This window comes from Rhea americana, unplaced genomic scaffold (genome assembly GCF_003343005.1).
Source record: "Rhea americana isolate MKP2758 unplaced genomic scaffold, rheAme1 scaffold_39, whole genome shotgun sequence".
NCBI classification, from domain to species: Eukaryota; Metazoa; Chordata; class Aves; order Rheiformes; family Rheidae; genus Rhea; species Rhea americana.
In genome coordinates this window covers 3,010,815-3,027,894 of record NW_028186523.1, presented here as the reverse complement: position 1 = coordinate 3,027,894, position 17,080 = coordinate 3,010,815, and the positions used below count along the sequence as shown (strand labels likewise).

Here is a 17,080-nt window from a genome sequence, read left to right as displayed (position 1 = left end):
GCTGACTTTCAGCTCTCTGATTGTATTGTCTAGATCTCTACTGACTATAGACCTAGTTCACATACAGTTCTACAGGTAGGTTTCTTAATCTGTGAGCTAACTCCTGCTCTAGCACTCTGTCATTCTGAAAATGGGGTGCTTTTTTATTTTAATTTTCTAAAATAAATAATTGTGCAGTCTTCAGCTGTACAATTTAATATTCTATTTTTCATATATATTATTTCTATATCACTCCATACATATGTAGTGCCCAATTTTTTTCCTTCTTGTACACTCACTGCATATGCATTGCAAAATCTAACTACACTGAAGTTAAGAATTTGAAAAGACGGTTAATGTAGGAAAAACACCCACATTAATAATATAATTTTCCCATGACTAAGCATAACTAGCAGTTATGCAGCTCCTTTTTTTTTTATTATTGTCTAGCAGAATTTGGCAATAAATAAATTATAATAGTGGCCATACAGTGCTGCTGATTGTTGCACATGTTTTACTTGGAAGGCTTAAAATACATTATTTTCTGGAGATTCTTACTGGTAGTCCTCTGTACAAAGGTTCAAAGTTAATTGGCAGTGAAATTTGGTGTACTGATCTTTAGCAATAGCAGTAGTAGTGGAAAACCTTAATAAATGTTGTTCAAGGCCAGCTTCCAAGGCAAAATGTTCAGGGCTGAACATTATCACCTAATAACTTTGATCAGAGTGCTGGCAAATATTTGTATAAGTACATGCCTGTGAATTCAGTCTGCTGTATGTTATTCACTGTTTGGAATAGGGTCTGTCTGAGATCTGTTCTGGAAACATAGGTTCATGGTTTCTACTGACTGGCACCCTTACTGGGCTCTCCTCTTCTTCTTGACTTCATCCTATTGTAGCTTATGAGTGTCCCCGTGTCCATTCTTCTCCTGCCTCCCACTCATTTCCTAACCTCTGTTGTCCCCAGCTCCTTTTTTTTTCCTCTAACAGAAATTTATGTCATGTTATGTCATGATCAGTCATTCCTCTCTCACTTGCCTCTGAGCTTGCTGAACACACCATTTATTATTATAGTCTGGAGTGCTTCTTAAGTGTTGTTTTTCTAGCTTCCCATCATTTGAATTTATACCCTTTTCACTCAAGGGATCTTCCCAATATTTTTAATCAGGTCAAGCCTCAAAACCAATATCTTATCCTCAACCCTGGTCACCCATCAGCAGTCTCTGAGGAGCAGTTTTGCTCCTCTTATTAAAATGTTACCTCTTGGCTTATGCATAACTTATTCTCTATGCGTTATTCCTTTATTCTCTAAATTATTCCTTTCCCATCTATCCTTGTAACAAAACACTTCTTGCTCTCTGTCACTACAGTAATTTTGCCCTCTGGTCCTACCTACATTTGTTCATAATTTTGCTGCAAAGGTCATTTATCTAGCTGGTGATCCCTCCTCCCTCACATTCTTCTCCTGCCTCCTTTATAGCAGCAAAGATAAACAGCTTCTTTTCACTTTCAAGGAAGATCATCGCTTACTCCTTTCATATCTGTCATCTGGTATTCACTGTCCTGTTGTCGTGTTTTAGATCGGACCTGATCAAGATGCTTTCAGTGCCTGTGGTAAACTTGACATTAGCCAAGCTGCTCATCTATTCAGATCACTAGGTAGCTTGCTGCTAACACTGCTCCACTGTTTCCTTGCACTCCTCTAGAGAGATCCTATTCACCTTTGCCTCTTATCTTTTTCTTAGATTGTGAACTCTTTGGGAGAAGCATAGTCCTTTTGTTCTGTGCTTTTGTAATTCTTATGAGGTCCTGGCAATAATACTGATAATAAATAACAACAGTAAAAATGTTCTTAGCAGAGAGGCCAAAGAATAAGAATGTAACTCGTGCCAGTGTCATTTAACTGCAGAATCCATGTCTTAGGTCAGATTCAGTTGCTGCTCAGCCCCCACCTCTCCTCAGGCTGCACCAGAAGCCTCAGCAATTAGCTTGGGTATTTGGAATTACGTCCAGGTGTTTACCTTCTGGCATTGCAATATGTCCAGTAGGAACCTAATGTCAGAGATAACTCTGCAGTGTTCTAGATTGTGGTGTAGCTGTACCTATATCATCTGATTATGATTTCTGCAGAGCTGTCCATGGTTTATCATGTCATCAAATTTCAGGAAAAGTCCTTTAATAGTCTTTTATAGACACAGGAGAATGTCTTCTAACTCCAGATGTGCAATTTTAAAACTGCAATGGACAACAATTGTCTTGCTCTTTTTACACATTTTGTCTGAAAAATGCATGGAAATAACTAATGTGCCAAGAGTATGAGGCATAAGTAACAGAACCACTATAACTAAATATTGCTTGCAGAGTTAATGGTTTCCTCTGTAATTTTTAACAGTAGTTTTTAACGCTTGTAAAGATGCTATTCCTTACTCCAAGTTCTTATGTTTGAGAAAAGACATAGTCATGAAATAAGTCAGTTTGATGTGGAGCAGGTATTTTTAGAGAACTTGCCTTGATTGTGCACCTTCCCTGAAGTTTCACTTACCTGGAAAGAGCAGTCAAGCTGAACTGCCATGTAAAGCAAAGAGGTCTTTCTCCCTCCACTTAAAGAGCAGTACAGTTATCATTAAAGAAGAGCAGAGCTGAGAGCACCGTAGGTCAGCAAGGCCCAGATCATCTCTCCCCAGCTGATGTGCCTCTTTGGGCAACTTTCTTCATCCTATGCTTCAAGAGATCATCTAAAATTGGCAGAGGTGAGTGGTAAAGCTGCCAGAAGAACTAAATGTTAATATCCAGTTCTTTGTCAGGCTCTGATTTACCGTTCAGAGGTGCTCCACACATACAGGCCAGACATTCATACAGACCACGAGCTGAGAAGAGACAGAAAGGAGCTAACATTGAAGCATCTACAAACCAAGTGAAAAGAAAGATTGGTCAGGCTGTATCTGGCATAGGCAAATCACAGGGATGCTCTGTGTTCCTGCAAGCTGGTGCTTCACACAGCCTGTTACTTCAGCATTTAATGCAAGGCCAGAGGCCTCTCAAAGGCCTCCAAAACCTAACAGAAAATCAGCCCTTTTCCTGAAAAGGGCTAGTGCTTGAAGGCTTAGCACCTTTGGGAACTGATCCATTACTTACACAGAACCTGAAGAAGTTTCATTGTATGTTTGTCCTAATCCTATACGCTTTTGTAGGCACATGTGGGATATTATTAGAAACAGAAAGCTAGGGTTAAATGGACCTTTAGTCTGACCTGATGCCAGACTGTGGTCTTGCGATGTTTTTGTGGATATTTATACATCCAAAGTCTGCAGTTGTTGGAGACCGAGCTCCTTCCAATCAACTGTTACACAAATGCAACTGAAAAATATTGATATGGATCCTCACACTGAAGTGTCTTCAAAACAAGAGTGGCTCAAATCAATCAAGATGATTTAATCTTTCAAAATCCCTATGGGATCCTTCTAGTTGATGAATTGTATTTCAGAAATGACTTATCTTTAAAAAGACAAGCGGAGAATGCAGGATATTTTTTATCAGTGAATCAGGTAAAATGAACTTTTAAAAAAGCTGTAGCTCTGCAATGCATTGGGCTAAGTGACCTCTTTCTCTTTTCATGACACGTGAAGATCATTTGATTTTAAGTGTTGTCCCACAGAGTTGGCTCTCTTGGCAGAGAGCAAACTAAAGTCAACAACAGTTAGCAAGGTGTGTATTTACACTGACAATAGTCCATTTAATAATATGTAACCTTTTTATTGTTTAATCCTAAAGTTACTCTGAGGCAATGCCTGCTTTTATCACCAAACCTCCCTTATACAACTAGCTAAAAAGGAGCAGCTGCAACCATAATTATGTGCAACCCCCTCTGCATCCTATGCAACTCTGTTGATATAACTGTAGTTGTGGTGGTGTAAATGGGAGCAAACCTTGGCCCTACCTTCAGCCTGCTGACAGCACTCTGCTCATGAACAGTAGATGCCTATTTATACTGCTACAGCTATCTATTTACATTGAGACCATGAACGATATCTTTAAGTACCTTGTTGACCTAAGCTATAGTTGTCACCAAAATTTATTCCATACTTCCTGAAAAATATCCTTTCTTCTTTTTTTCCCCTTCAGAAATTGTTAACATGAAAAGTCAATAATATAAACAACAGTTTATCCTGATATCCTCTACATTAGGATCCAAAAAGGATTTTAAAACATTAGGTAGGACTTGAAAACCTTTGTCCCAAATTGCAGTCACCAAAAACATCGTTTGGATGTTGAAGATTGGCTGTCTGAACTTGGAGGCAGCTCTGTTACTAAATGCTTATATTTTTGCTTCTGTTCGAGCACGAGACTGCTTTAGTTTCGACTGGGAAGAGTTGTCGTTTTCAGCCTCAGTCCCTCAGGATCCATAATCCCCTTTCTCCACCACTGGAGATCACCTCAAAGCAAGCCTCACAGACTCTGTCCCCACCCAGCGCAATGGCAGCTTGTGCCTTTTAAAATTCGTCTATGCTGGTTTTAGCTTCATCCTATCAAAACAGTTCCCAGTCTTCTGCAGCTGTACTTTGAGAAAATTGCCAGTGCGTTGCAGCTCATGAGGTCAGTTCCTTAATTTCCCCAACCACTGAGAGCCAAAGCTACCAAAATCCCCATCCATGCCCTGTCCTCCTAAACCGTTTTGGCTACCTCCAAACGTGTCTGCTGCTACTTCACACTCACTCTGCTGGGAATGAGCTGGTTAAATCACATCCAGGATAATTTTACATGTCTCCCAGCATCCAGCAGAAGGTTGTCTGATTTAGTATCTCTGTGGATGAGTCGCAGCTGGTGAATAGCAGCTGTGACCAGCACAATTTCAGAAGTGTAAGAGCTGTGCCTTGTCTTCTAACACGTCCTTCTTCATTAGTAAGGACATTGAGTCACTTCCAAGAACTCCATGGTTGGAAATGTAAAGATTTCTTTTAGCTTGAAAACTGTAAAACATTTTCACTACTCACACCCCATCTGCTTCAGTCAAAATACCTCTTTCTGCTCAGATTTAGGCCACCTGCTCTCACTCAGCTGCCTGTGTGTTATTCCCAAGATTGCTGTGCAGAGACACCAGCTATCTTGGGTGCAAAAAACCATATGCACTTAAACTCCTTAGTGTGCCTCATCCATAATATACTTGCACCTCTCTCATGAGTTACTGCTGACTCTTACTCCTCTAGAGAATAGCTAAAATACTCACTTGGGAGAAAGAGTCTTAGCTCCATTTTTCCCATATTTATATATATATATTTTACCTAGTAGTTATGTAAAATACTCGCACGTCCATGCAGTAGGCTGCCTACTCCATCCAGACTGGGTCTGCCTAATATTTTTTAATTGTTCTTGGTCTGCTTTTTTGTCTCTAATCTTAAGAAAAGTATTGCTATTTGGAGAGTCAGCAAACAGAATTGTCCTCTAATAACCTTGCGGTGTCCGTGACCTTGGCAAGGCAGATGAGTATTGATTGATGAAGTATTTGATTATATTAGCTGAGGCATAGCAGCCACAGACTTTGTACCGCCTTCTCCCCTCACTTATATCTGTGTGACCCTGGTAACAGAGGTTTAACTGAAGGTAGAAAATTAGCAGCCATGACAGCAAACCAAAACATTTATGTGCAACCATACTGCTAAAAAAATAAAATCTCTGCTCAAAACTTTGAACTGTTCATGTGTATTTCTTTTGTCACAGAGTGGAAAGAGAGTGCTCTTTTTCCTTTCATTTCTATTAATACAGTGTGTTCAGGTACAAACTTTTCTAAAGAAGGAGTACAAAGAGCTTTTATACCAATGGTGGATCTGGCATTAACCTTTACATTTTCTTAACATGTGTAAACTTTGTTTTAGAAGGGTCTTTGACAAAATTGCTTCAGTTTGATGGGCCTATTAAACTCACCTATAAACCTTACTATCATGGTCTCTCAGCTAATCTGGGTAGGACAGAAAATTCAAAATTTTTGAGTAACTACAGGTGAAAGGAGGAGCATTAATAATGTGGAGTACAAGAGAGACCAAAGCACTAGAGCTGTTGATGCCTCTTCTGTACTATATCAGACTCATGGTCTGATTTTGAGAGTAGTAGAAGGCTGCTGGGAAATTTGGTCCTCCCCAGTCTCCTGCAACGCAGCTGCAGATCAGTTTTATTATCTAAAGGTTTATTTTAATTTCTACCAAAAGGGAATTAAATTGACTTGAATTACCATCCACCTTCAAGCCTGTATTTGATGTACACTTACACTAGACAGTAGGATGAGATATATGATGAATTATCCTATATCATTGAGGCTTTTTTGTAAAAATTCACTCTAATGATGATGATGATAATATGAAGACATTCGAAATGTAATAGAATAGTCATATCATCACATCAGAGAAATCACACCACCGACTGTGATTCAGATCCTCACAGGGCTGCTTCACACTAGTGGGCTGAAAGGAAGCCCATATGATAAAAATGCAGTTTATAGTCCTGAGTACATTTGACATTCCTGTAGTTTATGTGAAACTGCAATTCTCAGGAAATCCACGGGGTCTAGTTAGCCCTAGGGTTTCCTAACCTAGCTGTAAAGGGAAGGCAGCAGTAGGTCCTGACAGGAAGCAGGAGCAGACCTGCAGCTGAAGACTGTAAGCCTCCCAGTGCTTCTTTACGTTGAATTTCTAACTTCAGTATAGTACAGATTTTGCAATGTATATGTGGTGAGTATGCAAGAAGGTAAGGAAAAATTGGCCCTGCCTTTAAGAAGCAGAAAGGAGCCGCAGTGCTGCAGCAGGAGCACAAGAGTGACTGGGAAGCAGAAAACCAAGGAGGGGACAGTGATAAACCTCAGAATCCCTAGTTTAAAAAAGACTGCCTGAGTTTAAAAAAGACAGTTTAGATAAAAACCAGCAAATGTGAAATAAATCATATTAACTCACTCCTGGAGATTATATCAGCTCTTTTCAGCTACATAACACTAGGTCAGCTCTGTGGCATAACTCCATAAAGACCTCTGAAGACTTGCTGATATGCTTCTTATGTTTTCAGGACTTCAGAGTGAGGCAAAAAGAGTTGCTTGCCTCTGTTTTTCTATGTTTCTTTCCCAGTGAATAGCAATTCACAGATTATGGATCCAGGCTCCTACTCAGAATTCCTATCCCAGCAAAAGAGAGGTGGTGGGAAGGTGAGTGGTGAGTGCTGTGCTCCTGCAGGGGATTTGGTAGGACCATAGGAGCACTTGAGCCAAACATGGAGTAGCATGTTTATGGTCTGATGACAGCTCTGCTTTTTGCTGGTACTTCCTCAGTGAAGGCATTGGACTTGGGTGGAATGGATAGGGACCCTTGTGCCTGCCTCTATCTGCAATGTGGTTGGTTAGTCAGTCTGGGAATAGCCTAGCTGCTTCAGTTCTTTTTTATATTTGTAGTGCATACTGATGCACATGATGAGCAGCTTTCCTTTAAAAATGATCTACCTCAATATACAAAGTACACAAATAAAATAGAAATTTCAAAGAAATTTTAATAAATCTGCTTCCGTATACTCTTGCTGTGGCAGGTTCTTGTGACTCAATTGCTTCTGGAAATATTTGAATTAGCACTGTAGGAGAGCAATGTGAGATGGCCATTTTAAAATATGCATATCTGTATTCCTATTGCTACAAGATGGCTGTGTTACATGACCCTTGCCTTTGTGTTTTGAAAATAGTCTTCATAATGAATAATGGCATTTGTAAGGGAATGAACCTCCAGTTGGCTCAGGTGCCTCAGAGGAGTAGATAATATTGTAAATCAAGTTGTTATAAATCCTTTGTAGAAAGACTTGAGTTCAGGACAGACTGTTAGCCTGCAGCTGGAGCTTTCCCTATACTCTTAATAAACTTTAATAAATCTTAATAAGTCTTAATAAGTCTTTGTCTTTGCTGTTAATAGGGTTTAAATCAAGTGCGTAATATGACTGAAAGGATGAGTTGAGAAAAGAAACGTGTAGTGTTGGAATTTTCTTTAATAAAAGACTAGGTCTCTGCTTTTGTTTTTTATATATAAAAGCATAAGCAAGTAACAAAGGCAAAATAGAGAACATTTGGATAATATTTGGATAATTGCTTTAAATCCCATGCTGCATAATGAATGTGGATAGAAGACAGATTTCTAAAATAAAGTCCTAGTACATATAAATTTAATCTGTGCCTGATGTCTGTAAAAATATTTCTAGTCAAGCTTAAAGTTATAATCCTCTGATGTAGATTAAAGAGGATATATTTATGAATATTTATAAATAGTTTATGGAAAAATTGGCTGGCTGCTTAAAAGGAGTCTGGCTAGAACCTGATGTCCGAGTGGCTTTGTGGTGTTACCAGCCCCTAAGCAGCTCATGAACATTGCCAGCCCAGCTGTGGCCTTATATGGTCATAGACCTTACCCAGATGACCCAGAACCCTGCTCTTCTTTCTTTTTTAAATGTTACAGTGTCTTGCTTAACTGCAATAGCATAGTCAAGCCAACTTGGAGGACCTTGTCTCACCACCCACTTTATTTAACATTAGTTGATTTCCAGTTTCTTCTAGGATGAAATTTGCACTTTAGAATAATACTGGCTTTTGGCCCGGAATGACTGTGTAGTTTTGGGAGGCCTAAAGAGCTAGCCTTGAGCTAAGTATTTATGCAGCATTTTCATTTGTTGAAGAAGTTTCTGGGGCACATTCTGAGATAAATCATAACGACTCAACCACAAGATGCCTTGGGAGATCTCCTGACCGTTCCTCAGTCATATCTGCTCCAGCAGGATATGTTTCCTACTGAACTTGAATTTATTAAAATTTCATGGAAGATCTGTGTGTGTGTTTGTGTGTCTGTGTCTGCGTTCGTGTGTCTGTGTGTGCATGTACTTTGCATGTGGAGAGAAATCATTCTTAAAAGAAAGTAAATCATTATGTGAAACAATGTGCACTACAAATAAAAAAAGTGCATATACCTATTTTAATTGCAAATACAGTTTTAAGGATATCAGTTTAGATGATTTACATTAGAAATTTGTAGAGGTTTATGCAAGTTGCAATGAAGCACTTCTTGTCCTAGATTGTCAACGGTAATGCTAGCACTGACTTCAAAACCAGTATACAATGGGAAGAGAAAATAAATATAGTAAGGGGAATATTTAGTAGTTGAGGGAAGAGTGTGTTTGTGAGTCTTGGGAAAGAAAGCACACTATACAACCATCTGACCTCATGTATACACTGTCAGTATAGTGGGGAAGGCTGTGGAAATAAGATAGAATCAGTCAAAATCAAAGCCAGGAAAACATAATTCCAGTAGATCTGGATTATTATATAATAAGGGAAGGAGTAAAAAGTACCAAATAGTCAATGCAAACATGGAGATACTGCTTTTGTATTTCCTGTGCCGTCTCTGAGAGCATCAGCATTTGGGGATAACATCAGTAGCCATCCCACAGTGTTCAAAACTTGATTTTATTCTGTTTGATGCATTCTGTGGTGTTATTAACCTTCACCACAGTTCAGTTCTGTAGGTATTCCTTGGGTGGCTGAATGTCAGATCAGCTTTAGGACCTATTTAATACTTCAGTTTTACATAGGCCAAGGGAATGGAAAGAAAACATTAAACTATGGAAGTATGGAGTTTACAGAAGACTGCAAAATCCAGCCAAACTCACTAGTTAACATATGAATGGCCATTAATTTATCTCTGTACTGGCATTTGAACTGGCCGGTTTAAAGCTGACCCAGCTGGCTTTGGATTAGCAAGTAAAACATTGAGAATGTAACACACTGAAATGACAAATGGCTAAGGTACGTTATGTTCAGCCAATATCATTTATTTTAATATATTTACAACTTTTGAAAAGAAATATATTACAATGCATATAATACAAGTCCTTGCAGTTTCACTAGAACGTGAAAGGTTTGTAGATTTTCTCCAAGTCTTTCTCTAGTTTTTCATGAAAACATAAAGATACTTCCCCTGGCAACTCCCTCTCCCCACACTCAGTCTGCCTTTTTAAAATAAAGGTGTTATTTTACCTATGGAAGAGGAAAAAACCCCAAATGTTTCAGTTATAAAAGAGGCAAAATTTTAATTGTCGTTGAATTTTGAAAATTATTTTGAACTAGGGGACAAAATTCTAACTGTATTGCTCTGGAAAAGTATTTGCTAGCAGAAGAAAAGAGCTATTGTAGCTGCACAAATTCAAGATCTCAGCTTGCATTTGGTAAAAGGGGAAACATGTAACAGCATTGGGCATTATCCCCACTGCATTCCAGTACCATAATGGTATAATTTATGCATTTTCTGTTAGACCGATAAATTAGCATCTTCCTTCAGATTTTTCTCTCAGTCTTATAACATTTATATATATAAAAAATATATATACAAAGTTTATGTTTTATGAGGTGGGTATGTAGTATATAGTTTATATGTATCATATATAATATATATTTTCATACAAATTTCAATCTGTACCTGAAATCAACATCATTGGTTGGTTGTAAAATACCCAGTCCTGCACGGGATTGGTCTAAAGATGGACATTGCACATTACTATCCACAAGCTCTATCTCAAAATATGAAAGTATCAAAGTCAAAAATTGTTTAATTTCATGGACGGCAAATAGCCTACCAGGACACTTCGCAATTCCTGTCCCAAATGGCATGTAATAATATTTTAACTTGCGACCATTGCGGTAGAAGTCGGTCTTTTCTTCTCCGTTCTCATCAAGATAGCGATCATACTTGAATGTCTGTAATAAAATCCATTAAAAAGGTACTTAATATTTGAATACCTCTGAGAACTGGTTACTACCATTAAGACATAAAATGCAGACAGGGAAGGAAGAGCCCCTTGCAGCAGGCATTGCGCAGGACAGTTCCCTTGCCTATTGACTCTCCAGGGAAAGGAATAGACTGTCTTGGGCAGAATAGAGAACCAGCCATGGTGGAAGTACTGATAAATGTTTTAGTAAGGTGCATATTAGTTCCTGCTATAGCCTGGAGTTGAATGCATTGTAATAAGCACGTACCAAGGGATCAGCATAGATTTCTGGATCAAAGTGCAACAGTTGAGGATAAAGAGCTATGATATCATCTCTGCGAATGTTATAAAACTCCTTCTCTAAGTGCAATGTGAAATCCTCCTTAGCAACTCGGAAAGTCATGGAGGCACTTGATAACCTCATTGCTTCCTTGATGATGCTATCTATAGGGAGAGGGGAAAAAAAAGATTAACATGGAAATAACATACGTATGTCCTTGAGGGAGGTCAAATGTTTTGAACTATTCCAAACCTACTATCAAACCTTGCATTTACTTAAAGATATAATTTAACAATAACTTTACAGATGTCTAAGAAAATATCTTTCTCATTTGTTGTTAGCATTATTATCTTTTCTGCAGATAACACTTAGGTCATAACCTACTTTTCTCTAGAATGATGTAAACATCATCAGTTGATGCAATATCATCATAGCTGATGCAACAAAATATTTGAAAGTCAGAGACGTTTTTACTGCAATGAACAGGACTTTCTGAAACTTAGAGGAGATGCATAGAAAACAGTACTAACAAAAACAAATTGTTTTTGTTTGCTCTCAGTATAAATTGTTTTCTTTTTAAACTTCGACGTTTTGGAAAAATGTACCTATCATTTGCAGAACATTAAGAAGAAATACATGTAGTGGTATTAGAAGATCTTGCTTCACATAGTAAGAGTTGGAACATAAAATCTGACAACACTCTTTTCTTTGATCTTAAGTCATTACTAAAAAATATTGCTGTGAATTAGCTGTGGGTCTTCAATGCTATGAAGCTGTGTAGCAGTTTTCATACATGCCGTTACCTAGGAAAAAGTACTATTCATTCAAATTCTGATATTCTCAGTACTACCTGGGACATTGGGAAGACTGGTTGGGTTAGTCATTGCTAAGGAATGTTTAAGAATTTTGTTTTGGTGTTTACTGGCTAATAGTAATTTAGTTATAAGCTTTTATAAGATAAAAAATAGGAGATTCTGAAAATTGCAGGGTGATTTCTTGTACTGCTCAGTAAAATAGTCATACCTAGTATGGGCATATTATCCAAATGTTTTCGGTTCAAGGAAATATTTTTTCTGTCTAAGCTGATCTTTTCTCCAGCACTTTCCAAAATAGTTTGCACTTCTTCAGTAGCAGCTCTCATTGCTTCTGGACTCCTAAAATCAAAATAGCAAAAATGTAACATGATCTCGTACTTCAGAATAGTATAAAAAGGGGTTTTGCCTTTCATTTACTTCCTGACTAAAATTCAGTTTGTTAGCTGACAAGTACAACCTTCTAAAATGAAAATGTCGCCACAAAATCCACTTATGTAATTACAGTTTTTCATTTATTGGCAAAGATACCTTAACTTCAAAAGTGGAAAAGAACTCCACATATTTGATTTTATCTCCAGTGATGAGTGGGACAGAACTAATGTGCATAGCACAGTTAAATAAATAGTGATGTCACTAAAAGCAATTAAATAAATTGTGATCTCAGTAAAAGCAATGCCAAGAAAAAGAAATGAAACAATTGATCGTAGGTTAAGCAATAGCCTCATTGCAGGTAAAAAGTTTGGAACCGGATCAGTTTTACAACATCATTTTTCCTTAGAGATGTACTACTACTACTGTCAATGTTCTGTCTATCTGAAAAGAGTCTTTCTAATACTAAAATCAGCACAGTATCCTTCACTTTCTTGACTTTCTTTCAAACATAGAATATAGGAGTTATGGTGAAATACGTTTAATTAGCAATATGGGATGCAGTACTGCCATTGTTATAAAGACACGATCAGAGTACTAAAAGACTCCAAGACCGGAAGAGTTAAAGCCGGTGAGGCTCTTGGCATGAAAAGTCCCAGAGAACTTCAATTATTAGCATATGAATAGAATGATATTCTAGATATGAATAGAATGCAATCCACTGGCTAAGTAAAAATGTCAGAGATTTAGATACGTATATAGAGTTAGTCATGCGGTGGTAGATTACAATCTATGCTCACTCATTCTAAAATGGACATGTAACAGTATTACCTAAATTGTGCACTCCTCTCATGAATAACAAGCCCAGTAATCACAGTCTGCACTGTACACATCCGCAGATTGTAGGAAAATACTACATAGGACAGTCTAGTCTGGAAACTTGAGAAATTAGGTACAAGAATTCTGACCCACATAAGGCTTTGAATGTCGCCTTCTATTAAGGAATGTTGACATATATCTTAAGGGAAACTCAAAAATCACAGGCCTTAAACCATGCAAAACCAACCATGCATTCGTCATGTATGAATGCAAGGTTTTGGGCCTGGCTCTTCATTCTGCCGCAACAGCTTTATTCACATGTAACAACACTGCTGCAGAGCTGGGAAGGAGAGTGGCAGGGAGTTGCCATCAGATTCTTGGTGTATGTCTACATAGTTCCTTCAAATTCAGTAGATCAGTCAATGTATAAACTCTTTTCTATTAAGTAGTTGTGAAAAGAACAATTAGGTTAAAGCTTATTTCACCTAATCTAGGGAAATAGTCTAAAACTTTCCCATTGCACTGGGAGCCTTCAATAAATTTAATATTCTGACTGCCACCAGTACTTTTAAGGTCACACTGTGTAGATTTACTCCAAAGTTTTCACTGATGAACTGTTGTACACACTATTTTTATGCTAGGACTCAAGATATTGTTTTAGAGTGTTTTTTTTTTTTTTAAAAAAAAATCCTGTGGAATTCCTCTGTGGTACCATTGCTTGGTCAGAGGTGAGTGAGGGGGGTTCTGTGGAAGGCCACAACAACATCATGCCACTGCAGTTGTAATCAGCAAGCTTTTTGACTTTGACATTGAAGAGGTATCAAGCAGCAGAATTTGCCTGTAATAGTGACCTAGTTTCTGAAAAATAACAAACATTATTTTTCTCATTTGGAGAAAATAAGCATTGGAACTTACTTAATAAGATAGAACAAGCTCCAGAAAGTGGCAGGAATGGTGTTGGCTTGTGACGCCCACAGCACTGCCACATGGGTTTTTGCTTTTTCCTTGTCATCAAAGGTTGACAGAGTGTCGTTCAGGAACATGCGGAGGGTGACAAGCTCGGAGAGCTTGTTCCTCTTCAGTAGGTTCTTGTGGAGCAGTGCCTCTCCCAACTTCTCACGTGCACTGTGGGCACTCTTGAACAAATGAATTGGCAGGCCTGCCACAAGGGCTGGAAAGATCTTATCAAATTCCTTGAAGTTTTCAAGGGCATTTAGGATATGAGCTCTCTCAGTTTCCTGCTTTGACAGATTTTTATCATGACTTGAATTAAATTCTGTACCAAAAAGTGTTAAAAAGCCAGACTCAAACATCACTCGGCAACAGAATGCATAAAGTCCTTCTGTCACCCAGGTATTAGGCTGGAGTTTCGATGTTCTTGATTGCAGCATGACATATTGTAGGTTTTCCATCATTGCTTCAATGAGGGGATCTAAAGCATTACCTTGAAGAGTTCTAATGAAAGTCTGATGAAAATTTTCAGTAGTGTTTCCCTCTATTGGGTCAATACTACCGTGCCCAAAAGCCTGTCAAAAAATAAATTGTATATACAGTAAATAAGACCTATCATAACCTTGGTGAAAAAGTCTAACAGAAATTAAAGTCGAAGTATAACTTCATAGCTTACTAGAGGAAAGCATAACAAGGACTATTAATACTAGAACTGGTACTTTCTCAGCGAACCATAGTGGCTGTTAAGTAGGCAAACAAAAAGAGATTCTGATAGGTGCTTGTAAATAAACAGACATAGTTACCTAAGGCTTTCTTCAAATCTCACTGACATCAACAGGAGCCTTTTTGCTTGCTTCAGTAAAAGTCTGATTGAGCTTTTACCATGTTACATCATTTTTTAAGGCACTAACATACAATCTTCCATAGGGGTGAATAGCTCATGAAGAAGTTTCCACCTTCAGCAAGCTACATATCATTTTGCATAGGATGCTAACTCTATATTCACTTTAGCAATCTGGGATACTATGTGACTAAATACTGTCATTCTTGGATAATCTAAATGACTGCAAATTCCCTTTCCATTGAAAAAAAAGAGAGAAAAAAATAAGACCACCATCTTTTAAACTGATAAAGTGCAGAAATATGAAACAAATTATATTTCAAAGATGTAGTTATGCTATGAAGTTATGTAGAGATTAATATGGTACTGTCTGATCTGATAGCAGGTATTTCGCATGTTAAATATTATAACCATTTTTAAAATAGTACCTTGGCAGAAGTAGTAAAATGGAACTTTTTCCAGTCCAAGTGTTTTCCATGGCGTATCAATGAATGGTATGAAAAAGGGTCAGTGAGGAAATGAATGTATTTTCCAGCTACTTGGCAAGTAAAAATGTGGCCATGCTGCTTCTGCTTTTCCCTGAGGAATTCAAGAGGGTTGGCACCAAACTGCAAGGCACAGCCCAGGTATGGAAGGAACCCATTTTCAAGTGGTGGTTCACCTCGTCGCCTACAAAATGCAAATGAATGTTTAATTTAAAAGTGTGCATCAATATGTCTCCTCCAAGATTACCAGCTAAGTGGTGATGCTAGACTTCTTGTAATGTTTGTTTTCTGCTATACTGTTGACAAAGAATTTCCCCCCACCATGAACAGTAAGTCTGTTATGAGATATATGGTATACTAGTAAGAATAACTTTATGCATTTCAATAAACATAATAGAACACAGTTTGTCTGCATCACCTTTTTTTTCCCCCCTGCCACAGGAGTTTATATTTCATCTGGTTAAATACAACATTGTTTCCACTGGCATAACTTACATGCACAGATACGTGATTGACCCATAAATAAATAAATAAATCACCCCATTAATATTGTTTGATATGTCCTTGTGCAATTCAATTTGAATACCAAGAGGAATAGCCTTCTGAGTGTAGAAAGGTTGTTATTATTGGTATGTCCCATTTGGAGTAGATCCTGCAATGCTGAAAACAATGGGAATTTTGCCATGATCTTCAGTAAGCATAATAGTCTGTCAGGCAAAGCATCATGAAGCACATGCTTATAGTTAAAACTATGCTTAGATGACATGTTTTAATCTGAAAGTCAAATAACTACTTCAATGCATAAGTTGAAAAAAGGATGATAAAATAGCTTCCAAACAATACTTTTGCTCTTCTAGTATGATCCTATTGGATATGATACAAAGTTAACTATTTTATGCCTTTTTTATTAAACTTTTAAAGAAAAATTTTAAAAAAAGACTGCTAAAAATATAAAGTTACAATAGGTACACAAATTACTTTTTCTTTCTGTAAAGGTGGCACAAACCAGTAGCATAAATGCTTAAGTTCCTGCTTTTTAAAAAATAGGTATTGGACACAGTATACAATACAAGTATTATCTCTATTAAAAGCATGTAGCTAGGGATGTAAGTAGGTATTAGACTATATTAGAAATAAGTGGGTATTAGCTGTGATTACAATGCAGGTAAAACTATAGCCTCATACTTTAGGAAATCAGAACATGCATATTAATATTTTATTTACCTTTATGCAGGTACAGGCTTACAGATTTGTATCTACACCTATGTCTAAGCATTACCTCACTATTTTTAAAAAGCCTGTACACAAAAAAGTAACACAAATCTCTCAAACGTCTGAGCTACAGTGTTGCCTGCGTTATCCTGCACCTGTCAACTTGATATTCCTTAGATTATACTGCTTTTAATCTCACACACTATATTTGACAGAAATAAAGGTTGAGTACACTAAGATGCATTTTAAAAAGATTTCTTACCGCCTCCTCCTCCTTCGTATAATAAACCAAAAAACACAACAGAGTATTGTCACTGTTACCCAGATCCAAGATGTTACAAACATTTTAGATCAATGCCCAAAAACTTCCAGGTGGAAAACTTGGTAACTGCCAGTATGACAGAAGACCAGGTGGCTGAGAATGGTACAGAAGACAGTTCACTTTTTATATGCGGTAGGTGCATCAGTGTATGTAATGGAATTCAGTCAACTTAACAAGCTATTAATTAACTATTTCTGGACAGTCTATTTTGTCTTTGTCATGGCATCCTTCTGTAGAGAGT

General features: G+C 37.6%; 1 protein-coding gene across 2 annotated transcripts; it reads right to left on the bottom strand.

Moving 5' to 3' along the window:
- Window positions 1–10,434: 10,434 nt before the first annotated feature.
- On the bottom strand, window positions 10,435–16,862 carry CYP7A1 (cytochrome P450 family 7 subfamily A member 1). 2 transcript variants are annotated; one of them, XM_085313564.1, is made up of 6 exons: window positions 16,780–16,862; window positions 15,249–15,489; window positions 13,944–14,554; window positions 12,049–12,179; window positions 11,014–11,189; window positions 10,435–10,734 (listed from the first exon to the last, which is right to left on the bottom strand). In XM_085313564.1, exons 1-6 carry the CDS (start codon window positions 16,860–16,862, stop codon window positions 10,435–10,437), a joined length of 1,542 nt encoding a protein of 513 aa, XP_085169690.1. The 2 variants fall into 2 exon arrangements, with proteins under 2 accessions (XP_085169690.1, XP_085169691.1); XM_085313565.1 differs by having other exon boundaries at window positions 16,783–16,862.
- Window positions 16,863–17,080: the final 218 nt, after the last annotated feature.